The sequence below is a fragment of the Eurosta solidaginis genome, chromosome 4 (genome assembly GCF_040869045.1).
Source record: "Eurosta solidaginis isolate ZX-2024a chromosome 4, ASM4086904v1, whole genome shotgun sequence".
In the NCBI taxonomy this organism is placed as follows: Eukaryota; Metazoa; Arthropoda; class Insecta; order Diptera; family Tephritidae; genus Eurosta; species Eurosta solidaginis.
Window position 1 is genome coordinate 139,037,972 of NC_090322.1, and position 12,500 is coordinate 139,050,471.

The 12,500-nt window shown below is 36.4% G+C and overlaps 1 protein-coding gene across 10 annotated transcripts in view; it reads left to right on the forward strand.

The window, feature by feature from the left end:
- LOC137250388 (protein no-on-transient A-like) overlaps nucleotides 1–12,500 on the forward strand; it is a 95,069-nt gene that overhangs the window by 25,453 nt on the left and 57,116 nt on the right. For 7 of the 10 annotated variants that reach the window (XM_067783071.1, XM_067783072.1, XM_067783073.1 and 4 more), the window contains exons 2-4: nucleotides 394–1,789; nucleotides 1,920–2,279; nucleotides 2,351–2,418. In XM_067783071.1, the coding sequence (XP_067639172.1) occupies nucleotides 394–1,789; nucleotides 1,920–2,279; nucleotides 2,351–2,418 (1,824 nt within the window). The remainder of the gene's footprint in view (nucleotides 1–393; nucleotides 1,790–1,919; nucleotides 2,280–2,350; nucleotides 2,419–12,500) is intronic. The other 3 variants (XM_067783078.1, XM_067783080.1, XM_067783077.1) reach the window with 2 other exon arrangements.

A 12,500-nucleotide genomic window follows, 5' to 3' on the forward strand; every position in this document is an offset into this window, starting at 1 on the left:
CTGCAATATGATAAGAAGTATGAAGTGGACTCAGCAGTTTACCATACGTCACAGTGTGATTTTGTTATTAACACAGCGCTGACCTGTGATGATCATGTGAACTTGGTGGTTAATAAAGTATACAATATCTTAAGAAACTTACGAATGTCTGCTATTTATACTCCTGTCAATGTTAGAAGAAAACTTGCAATTTATTTATTTATTTATTATTACGGCTGTTTCGACCTAAAACTAAACTACTAAATACAATTCATTATTACAATCACTTAGATCCATTGAATATGCTGTCGGAATGCATTTTTTTGATCCAGTCTAATAAGTATTTTAGTTTTTAGTTCTAATCTAAGATTTTTTTCCCAAAGAGGGAATTTAATGAAAAATTACTTTTTGTAGCAGAATCAAAACAAACCAAATCAGCCCAATCAGTCGAATCAACCAAATCAAGCAAACCAGCCGAATCAAGCAAATCAGCCGAATCAACCTAATTCACAAAAACCACAAACTCAACCAGACGCTGTTACAAAGCCTGTTGGCGATTCAGTTGAACCAGTTGCCAAAAAGGATGTGCCAGAGCAACCGCACCAGCCGGCTCAGGAGCAGCAGCAACAACCACAAAATCAACAACAGCAGTTTCAACAACAAAATCAACAGCGCAATCAAAATCCACAAAACCAACAACGCAACCAACACCCAAATCAGCAACATCCTAATCAGCAACATCCTAATCAAAATCAAAATATGAATATGAACATGAACATGAACATGAATCAACAACATAATCGCAATCGTGGTGGTGGTGGTGGCTTCCAAGGTGGTGGTCATCAGGGTGGGGGTGGTCCCGGTGGAAATATGGACAACAGAGGTCCTGGAGGTAATCAAGGGGGTCAAAATAGGGATCGCGGTCGTGGTGGACGCGGTGGTCCAGGAGGGGGTAATCAAGGCGGTGGCCCCTACAGCAGAGGCGATGAATTCTTTATTGGACAACGTTTACGAGCTATAGGTGGACCAACTCATGAGTTGCCGCCGGTAGAAGCTACAGAGGAACCTAAATTTTCCGGACGCTGTCGTTTATATGTTGGTAATCTCACTAATGATATTACAGAAAATGAGTTGCGGGAAATGTTTAAGCCATACGGTGAAATCGGTGAAATATTTTGTAATGCCGAGAAGAATTTTACATTCCTAAAAGTTGACTATCTTAATAATGCACAACGTGCTAAGCGTGAATTGGATGGCACCAATCGTAAAGGCCGACAATTGCGTGTACGTTTCGCGCCAAATGCCACGATACTTCGTGTTAAGAATCTTACTCCATACGTGTCTAATGAACTACTCTATAAATCTTTTGAAATTTTTGGGCCCGTCGAACGAGCATACGTTATCGTTGATGATCGTGGAAAATCAACCGGCGAGGGCGTAGTTGAGTTTACAAAAAAGTCTTCGGCAAATATGTGTTTACGTTTTTGCACTGAAAAGTGTTTCTTTTTGACGGCATCATTGCGTCCGTGTGTGGTAGAACCGTTTGAAGTTAATGAAGATGACGATGGTTTGCCAGAGAAGTCTATAAACAAAAAGACTCCAGAATTTCACCATGAACGTGGTATTGGTCCAAGAATTGCAGAATTAGGATCCTTCGAGCATGAGTATGGCACCAGGTGGAAGCAATTACATGAATTGTTTAAAACAAAGCAAGATGCATTGAAACGTGAACTCAGAATGGAAGAGGAGAAATTAGAAGCTCAAATGGAATATGCACGTTATGAGCACGAAACTGAGCTGCTCAGGCAAGGTAAGTGCGCTTTACCAATAAATTGGCAAGGCATCAAAAATTCTAAATACTGCGTTTGTAAAATTAATGCTGGTTTATATTAATATTTTTTTTTTTTTTTATAATTTACTTTTTTTTTTTGTACAAATAGAGTTGCGCAAACGCGAATCTGATAATGAACGCAAGAAAATGGAATGGGAAATGCGTGAGAAGCAGGCTGAGGAAATGCGCAAACGTGATGAAGAGAATATGCGCCGACAGCAATCTGAAATGCAAACACGAATGATGCGACAAGAAGAGGAAATGCGTCGGCGTCAGCAAGAAAACACATTATTTATGCAAGCTCAACAATTAAATTCATTGCTCGATCAACAAGAAGGATTCGGAGGTAAACCCAACATGAGTAACAGTGTTGGTGGTGGAGGTGGAAGTGGAGTAGGTGTGGGTGTTGGAGGTAATACTTTTGACAATTTTGGTCGAGCATCAAATACTTCCCCATTTGACTTCAGAGGTAACTAATCTGATTTTGAATGGCTATTTTCTTCTATTTTTTAATACAATCTTCCATTTCTGCTCTTTTAGGCGCTAATGTTGCTGGTGGTGGTAATAATAATAATAATAGCAGTGGCAATGGCCCAAATAATCCACAGGTACGTTCATTTTTCGATCTATTCTCGCGTTGAAGTTTCTAAACATTTAAAAAAGCACAACAAAAACACGCTGCACTTGAAAGGAAAAACTAAAACTGCAAAGTGGAACATATTTATGTATCCCAAATGCTTTGCAGAGTTTAATGAAAGCAACATTTGAATTAACCAAACACTCGTAACGTATTTTTTCAAAACAAATTCAATTTCTACCCTTGTGGTATACTTACTTATACATATTACGCATTTATAATAAATGCTGTCCTAATTCGTTATAAAATGCTCGTTTTTGTAAAAAAAAAAATTATTTGAAACTTGTAAAAAATTTAGCAACCAATTATATTTTGGAACTAACTTAGGAACAAAATAAAACAAAACTATATTTTCACTGTCTTCAATTTCGTATTGGTATATGAAGAATTCATATTATTATATAAACTTTAGTATGTAGATGTTGATATCCATTCTATGCGTATTAGTCAAACGTGCACAGAAATACACTGACATACGGCCAATGTCATTGACCGTTTCGAATGAGTTGCATTGTAATAGTTTGCCTTAATCGAGAGACAACTTTTGCAAGAGTAGCTAACAGTTTGCTTCAACGCAAGTCTGGTTAGTGACATTCTGCAAAAATTATGCTGTTTTTGCTATCTAGCACAACATACTAAGCTTCGTTAGGCAATGGAGGAGCGTTGTACAAACATTTATATACAGGTTTTTACTTGGTGTTAGGCTTTTACTCGCTCAATAGTGTGAAACGGGAATAAAGCATGGTTGAGGTTCATTCGTTTTTTTTTACATATTTAATCTAAGAATGATGTGTTATGGGAAGTTTTGTTATGGATTGCAATGCTGGCTTGGAAATTTTTGATTGCTCTTTGAGAAAGCATATTTATATACAACTTTTTAACTTATATATTTTATTTGGGATGCTATACAATTAAGGGGAATAATTGCTGGTGAGATGTTGAATGTTGATTGTTGGAGCAGAGCTGGTTGTTTACTCCTCTCGAAGTTTTGTATTCGCTTTAGGATCATCTAAGAACTTGGTTACTTACTTTGCATTAGAACTGGTTAAAATTAATATAATTTGTATCTCTTCATGGGCTGAATAACATTCACTTAAATATATGTATATGTGTATATGTATATTTCACAACGCTTTAAAAACATGAGAACTAGTAAATTAAAAAAAAATGCATTGACTGCATTACTGATATAATTTTGGGCTGCTTATTAATTGCATTTGGGCATGTTTTTTTAGTAATAAATATAAGAATCTGTCAATGTTAATCTTTATAAAATGCTACTATAAAGGGGGGGGGGGGGGGGGGGGGCATTTGAACATCTCAAAGTTATTCTTTTCATTTCTCAAATGAGAATTTTAAAATAAACTCGATTTCTTACCAGAATTTATTTTGGAAGAACTTATTACAATATCATTCCATTGTGCTTATATTGACATGATAATTAGATTGAAAAGAATATGAAAAGCACAAAAATAACGAAGAATTGACCATCACTTAAACATTTTGAGCTCATTAAATCACACGCTTGTCGTAAATGCAAAGCATGGCATATGACAAACAAGTCCAACAAAGCCGTAACAAAATCATGCAGCACTTAAGCAAAGATAAAAAAAGCACATAAGCACCTATAAACCAATTAGTCGGCCGCTTGTGCACTACGAGCCTCAAATATGGTCGTCGCGACTAAAGAAACACTGGAGGAAACTGCGTGCCTGTTAAACGCCGCGCTCAGAAATTCCATGGAATATTCTGTCTCTAGAACATCATCTACGCAGTGAGGCGATAATACTCACCTCAAAGGAGATAAATAAAATGCTGAACAAACAGTTTCTGCCGAAACGCCAGAAATTGGGGCTTCCCAACCGACATCTGATTGAAAGGCCCCGCGCCCCGTAAGCACTATGAAAAAAATCCCTCTCTTAAGAATTCAGACTTATGTATGAAGAGCATGAGAATGGCCTCAGAGACATCCACAAAAAGTTGTTATACGTAATGTATGTCCTGCTTTTAATGTGTGCCATCACATGCAACCAACCATCTTTTCAATTGCTATGTCGAACGAACGCGAGAAAATGTAGCTTGACAACTCGGACTGATAAAAGAAAGATATGTGGTCTGTGAATTCCTTCAAGTTGGAAACTTGCTTGTAGTAAATATGAACCAGCTGCGCAGATGTCGCTTCTCCTTTTTGTGTTGTAATACTGAACGCATGCTTACCATACTTCGCTATCACAAATAAACGTATGATGTGCTGTTGTTGTAGCGATAAGGACACTCCCCGAAGGCCTTGGGGAGTGTTATCGAGTTGATGGTCCTTTGCCGGATGTAGATCCGGTACCAAGCCAGACCATCTCTGGAACGATTTGTTATGATCACATGCGACCTTCTAGGTCATACCGTCCTCCCACCCCCTAGATCCATGAGGAGTTCGTGATCGCCAGAGCTTCGGCTGTTAATGGAACAGGATTCGCTACTGATAGGTGAGGATGACAATTGGGTTTGGAGAAGCTATGTATTGCGGCAAACTGAAAGGGTTTCGGTACACAACCCCTTGAAGTTGGTATTTTAGTCACCTCTTACGACAGGCATACCTACCGCTGGTGTATTCTGACCCCCTAACCCGCTGGAGGAAAAAGGTAAAATTCGCAGCCTATACATTTTGAATAAGTCTCAATAAGATATTCGTAACTTTTTTACGATCTAATTTTGCTGTTGGATTTTTTAAGTTTTTCATTGAAGAAAATATTTGAGTTAAAAATTAAAATTTGCTATATATCGAAAGAAATCACACTGATTTGCTTTTACTTACAACATATCCAAAACAAACCCGATACATAAACATTTTTAGGCGGTGGTTAATTATGGAATAACTGATAATCGTACAAATTTATAATATTAAAATTAAAAGAATATATTAAACGTAAAATAAAAGAATATAATTCATCTTAAGTTAAACAGAATGAAAAAAAAAAAAATCAAAAAAGATGCCGAAAAAACCTAAATAAGGAAAAAAACTTAAGTAAAATAAGTTTAAGAAAACGGCAAAAAATACAACAAAATAAAAAAGGTTAAACAAAAGTAAAATTAAATTAACTTAAATAAAAATAGTAGAAAAATATAAGGGGATAAAAGTATTACAAAATAGAGAAAAAAAGCTTATGTCATAAAGCAAATAAGAGAAATATAAAATGGATAACCTCAAATAAAAATACACTTTCAGCCCAATTGAAAGGGAGATTTCTCTGCCATTTTTAAGGAACTATTTCACTTTTCAATTAAAGGGAACGCACAAGCTAGATACATTTTTTTTTAACGAAAAAACAATTATTTGTACATATTTGTGCTAAAATACAGTCATGTTGTTGTGTTGTTGTAGCGATAAGGTTACTCCTCGTATTTGTACATATTTGTGCATATTTGTGCTAAAATACAGTCATGTTGTGTTGTTGTAGCGTTATCGATGTGATGGCCTTTGCCGGATACAGATCCGATACGCTCCGGTAACAGCACCATTAAAGTACTAGGCCGACCATCTCGGGAAAGATTTATTATATGGCCACATTAAACCTTCAGTTGAACTTGATAGGGCCGCCAGAAAATTACTTCGCTGAAAGGAAGAAGGCGACTCGAGCAGATTTGTGTTATTGCGCAGTCTTCTTACGCTCCTCAGTTGATGTTGCTGTGGCTCCAATTTATTACTCATTTCGTCCAATATCATATGAAATGCAATACTACTGTGCATTGTCTATATTTTATTCCCAGTATTGTTTTATATCTCAATCTCTCATAAAATGTGCAACAAAACGTCATTTTGTAAAACAGCTGACTCCGAACATCCGAAATTCATATTCCCAAATTATTGTCGTATTGGCGGCCGCCGTGGCGTGGTGGTAGCGTGCTCCGCATCCCACACAGAGGGTCCTGGGTTCAACTCCCGAGCAAAGTAACATCAAAAAATTATAAACAAGTGTTTTCAATTAGAAAAAAAATCTAATCGGGGTCGTCCCTCGGCAGTGATTTGGCATACCACTCCCAATGTAGTTTTGCCATGAAAATCTTCTCAGTGAAAACTCATCTGCCTTGCAGATGCCCCCGGCATAAAACATGTCACTGTCACGCTCGTTATAGGAAAAATTAATAGGAGAACGACGCAAATTGGAAGAGAAGCTCTGCCTAAAATCTCTTCGGAGGTTATTGCGCCTTCCATTTATCATACTCAGCTGGGCAGAGCTCACAGAGTATATTAACTTTGTTTGCATAACTGTACCCCGTAACGGCACGACACGATAACTTGAGTAAATTTTGAGGCATCTTAATGAAATTTGGTATGTAGGTTCCTGGGCACCTATCTCAGATCTCTATTTAAAATGAACGAAATCGGACTATAACCACGCCCACTTTTTCGAAAGTTTTGCAAGCTGTGATTTGGCAGTCGTTGAACATATCATGATGAAATTCGGCACGAACGTTACTCCTATTACTATATGTGTGCTAAATAAAATTTTGCAAAATCGGATGACGAACACGCCCACTTAAAAAAAAAATTACCGTCTGTTCTTCCGCTCGGCCATAAACACGATAACTTGAGCAAAAATCGATATATCTTTACTAAACTTAGTTCACGTACTTATCTAAACTCACTTTATCTTGGTATAAAAAATGTCCAAAATCCGACTATGACCACGCCCACTTTTTCGATATCGAAAATTACGAAAACATGGTGATGGGATTGGTTTTTTTACGCAAAATATAACTTTGGAAAAAACTTCGTAAAATGGGTGTGACACCTACCATATTAAATAGAAGAAAATGAAAAAGTTCTGCAGGGCGAAATCCAAAGCCCTTGGAAGCATGGCAGAAATACTGTTCGTGGTATGACATATATAAATAAAGTAGCGGTACCCGACCGATGTGGTTCTGGGTCACCCTGGTCCACATTTTGGTCTGTATCTCGAAAAGGCGTTAACCTATAGAACTAAGGCCCACTCCCTTTTAAAATACTCATTAACACCTTTCATTTGATAGCCATATCGTACACATTCTAGAGTCTGGTCCACCTTTATGGCGATATCCCGAAATAGCGTCCACCTATAGAACTATGGCCCACTCCCTTTTAAAATACTCTTTAATACCTTCCATTTGATACCCATGTCATACAAACACATTCCAGGGTTACCCTAGGTTCATTTTCCTACTTGGTTATTTTCCCTTTTTTTGTCTCAGCTGAGTATGTAATGTTCGGTTACACCCGAACTTAGTCTTCCTTACTTGTTTTTAATTATTCTCCCTGGGTTAAAAGAGTTGGAGGAATTTTTTGCGGGAATAAAATAAATTCCGAAGGAATATTTAGAATTAGGCTGATTATCTTATTTTACTGAATAAAACTAGATATAAAATAAAGAAAAAAAATTAGGCCCCTATTATGAGACAGATTCGATCTTCGAATATGGTAGAAAAGGCGGATGGAACGAATTTACATTCGGTATTATGACGCTCATTCAACGGAGAGTAGCATCTTTTCGTAGTTTCGTAGCACATTCCCATCAGCTGTCGAACAAAAAAAAGAAATGCAAAATTATTTATTGAGTGTAAAAAAAGCTTACTGGAACTGGAACTAGCAAAAAGCAGAAAACGATTGAAATGAATTTCACCGCTTAGTTGGAGCTTTCTAAACATCTTGTTAAGGTGTTACAATTATAAATTATTTTATTTATTTATTTAAAGTCGACGCAAACACAAAGCGGTCGACTAATTATTGTAATAGACAGATATATATGTAAAATACAGGGCCATTCTTAAAATTAAAAAATTCAAAAAAGGTACATAGAAAATTTGTATGTTATAAACATTTGACATCGCATTGTATAAGAAAAAATAAAATTAAAATATCAGGCTAAACATAAGAGTATAGCAGTATGTAAAGCAGCAAACGAACATTCAAAGCCAATGCAGTTATACAAATCATTGTACCGCGAGCACCAATGGCGCAGGGGACTGTTTCTAGCAAAATTTTGCCGGCATAGAGGTAAATGAAAAGGCACAAAATGCCTGGACGCCCTAGCAGGAACCGCAAAATTTAGTTGACTGATTAGGTCAGGGGAGTCAATCACACCAATGATGAGCTTGTGAATGAACATAACGCCAAGTAATACTCTACGATTCTCTAGAGATGGCAAATTAATTAGAAGAAGTATATTCCTGTATGGTGGAAGATGAGTACTTGATTCCCAGTTGAGACCTCGTAATGCAAAAATTAGAAACCGTCTCTGGACCGACTCAATCCGATCAACATGGATTTGATAGATCGGAGACCAGACACATGAACAGTACTCGAGAATAGGACGTACCAGCGAGGTATAAAGGATCTTTGTGAAATAAGGGTCATCAAACTCTTTAGCCCAACGTTTGATAAAACCTAATACACCAGTTGCTTTGTTTATAGCGGTTGAAATATGTGTGGTAAAACTTAATTTCGGATCAAAAATAACTCCTAGATCAGTTACAATAGATATCCGCTCCAAGGGGTCGCCGTTAAGTGTATAAGATGATAGGACCGGCTTCACACGGTGAAAAGTCATTTGCTTACATTTAGAGTAATTCATAAAAAGTAAATTTGCAGTACACCAGCTTTGAAATGAGTCAAGATCGGCCTGAAGCTGATTAAAACAGAACAAGTTCGAAGGCAGATATGTGTAACAAAGTTTTACATCATCTGCATACATAAAAACTCTAGAATGTAATATAACCTTTGGTAAGTCGTTAATGAACAGGTTAAAGAGTAATGGACCCAAATGGCTACCCTGGGGCACGTCAGAAGTTACATCAAACGACTTTGAAAGATTGTTGTTAAAGAAAACTCGCTGAGTCCTATTTTCAAGATAACTTGAAATCCAACTTAATAAAGGCGCTGGAAAACCCAGAAGATCAAGTTTGGTAACTAAGAGCTCGTGATTAACAGAGTCAAATGCTTTACTAAAGTCGGTGTAAATTACATCTGTTTGTTTGCAAACTAAAAAACCATTCATAACAAAAGACGTAAATTCAAGCAAGTTGGTAGTAGTTGATCTCCGATGAACAAAACCATGTTGACAAGGTGATATTAAAGAGCTACACAAGTATTGAAGCTGGTATGTAATTATCTGCTCAAAAGTTTTAGGGATAGCTGAGAGCTTAGCTATGCCTCTGTAGTTCTCAATATTAGATCTACTACCATTTTTATGCAAAGGTATAATAAACGATTGTTTCCAAATAGATGAGAATGATGCGGATTCCAGAGACAGTTTAAATAATTTAAAGATAGGCTCTGATAAGCTGACAGCACAGTACTTAAGTACACAACTAGGAACACCATCTGGACCCGGCGAAGATATCGGTTTCAATGCAAGAAGTTTATTAAGAACAGTATCTTTATCAATAAATGGGTTTAAAATATTATTAGAACTTTCCAAGCAATATGGATAAAGATTAGACTGGACACATTGGGATGAATAGGTTGATTTAAAGAATTCAGCAAATAAATCAGCGATTTCGTGATCAGAATTTGCGTTTTTGCACCCATAAATAAAAGTAGATGGGCAGAAATCAAATTATTGAGCTCACTAAAATTCGTCTTTGAAAAACATCTCGACCGGGGTCGTGAATTGGGCTTAGAAACATCGAGCATCACAGGTTGAACAACATCCAGTACTATCTCAAGCGTAGGATGAAGAGGGTCTTCAGGAAGGGATAATGGGGGAGTTCGGGTTAGAGTAATACCCGCAGAGTCATCTGTAAAAACTAAGTCTAAGATTTTCCTTTTGGAATTTAAAACATTATTAATTTGGAGAAGAGATGTATCTAGCAGGCTATTTAAAAACTCGTGCTGAGTAGTGGGAGTCATGAAATTTGAGTCGATGGTATTGATCCAATTTACTGATGATAAATTGAAATCACCAAGAACTACTAGGCGGTCTTTGTCTCGCAATTGCGAGTACAAACTACAAATAACAGTGCTATGACATGTATAAACGTGTATATCCGATCGTGGCGGTATATACGAGCAGCAGAATTATGTTCATAGATTTATTCAAAACTTCAGACTGTCCAAAGAAGCGCCAATGGGCTTGCTATCCAGTGCAGAAGGACTGCTCCAACAATGCACAAGAGCCAAGTCTATTCCAATCATTTTGAAAATGGCAACAACTCTCCATCAACTGACCATTAGGAACGAGAATGCACCCGGACTTTTTTCCGCCTGATCATTTATGCATTTTCCTTTTGCCTTAAGCGGATATTTTTCCGTTATTGCACCAGTCTTCCAAGCTGTTGCCTTGGAACCCATAAAAAATCCATAAAAATAGGTTAAATAACTATTAGATAGCAAAAAAGTAGGATATTATCACAAAAAACTAACAGCGTCGGCAACAAATTTCAATTCGTTTCAAAATTAGATACACAACGAAAATTTCGACAGCAATAAGCTGTCATAAGACGAATTTAAATTTCCATTTTCGACGTTCGATAGCAAGCAAGATGGAATATCGGAAGATACTCATAATAAGGACCTAAATAAAATATATACAAAGAAAAATTTAAAAGATAGACAATTTTAGGAAAAAAATTAAAATCAAAATTTGTTTTCTGGCACAACTATACTTTAATGTTGAATTTTTATTCGTACTCCAATTTAAGATAAGTCACGGTTGATTTTTATTCCTCTGCAGTGGGCACGAATGCCTTGCTCACTATGCTTTATACGGAATTTGGGGTTTGTCAGCACTTTCTTCTAGTTCCTTTGGTTTTAGTGATATGTATCAATTACAGTGGCTACAAAGTATTTTGCACTCGAAGCTGATCATAAAAACCTTTGATTAATTTTATATATTATTATTTATTCAATAAAAAAGCCAGTATATATGAGTTATAATAAATTCAAAATATATTTTCTATTTTCCGCCAACTAAAAATATAAAAAATCCACATTTCCTCGCTCACAAAAGTATTATGCTTTTCACAAGTATTTGAAAAAAAAATCTAAGTAAATGCTATTAATACTTTGTATGGTAGCCATCATTTTTCGAAACAAAATTCAAACGATGTGTAATAGATTCCACCAACTTTCTGCAAAATTCTGCCGAAGTTTAGAAAAACCAAAGACTTTTAGGCAGGGACCGAAAATAATATTTTTTTTTCGGAGTCGAAAAAGTCCTGGTCAAAAAATTGTCCCAGGCGAAAGTGTTTGAGTTCCCAGGTATCCCTATAGCAATATCATATCGAATCATGCATCCTTTTTATTCGAACTTTTTCCATAAAAGTCCACATATAAAAGTAAAATCTGTATTTTTATTTTTTGAGTTCGATAGCACTAGTTAAACTCGGACTTTTAAAAAGTTAAATCCGGACTTTTATTTTTTAAGGCCAATAAGCCGTTTCTTTGTTATCAAGCCGGACTTTTATTTTGGCCTTAAAAAATAAAAGTCCGGAGGGACGAGTTTAACTAGTTCTATCGGACTCAGGTAATAAAAATCCGAAAATAATTTTTATCTTGATCCAAATATATTAAAAGTCCAAAATTAATAGTTTTGCTAGGAATTATATTATAAAAGGAATAACAGTTTCCGCCCCTGCGGAGGGTTTGGTGTTTGGTCCATTTTTTTAACATCATGGGCAATGTTCGCGGAGCCGGATTTATAAGGGTTTTCACGGGTTTCTCTTAAAATTTTAAAATATTGAAAAATAAACGCGCTCTTGAGTCGTTTTATATATGTATCTTTCAACAGGTTGGCGGCACGATTAAATATTTCATTGATATACTTAACAGTTCGTTTGCGCGTGAAAAAAAACGCCTATCCTCGCTTAGATAATGCTTAGGAGACCCACCTAGGGGCAGTGGTTAAACAACTAGCTACAGCACAGGGTGTACCGAAAAGCAGAGACACAACCCTCTGTTGTATTTCTGTGTATAACATATAGCTGAATCAGTTGTGATAAATAGTGGACGCGCATAGAATACATAGAATAAGTACAGAGGGTGAAACATAGACACATACTTCAGTTACATCTGAGTATAATGCG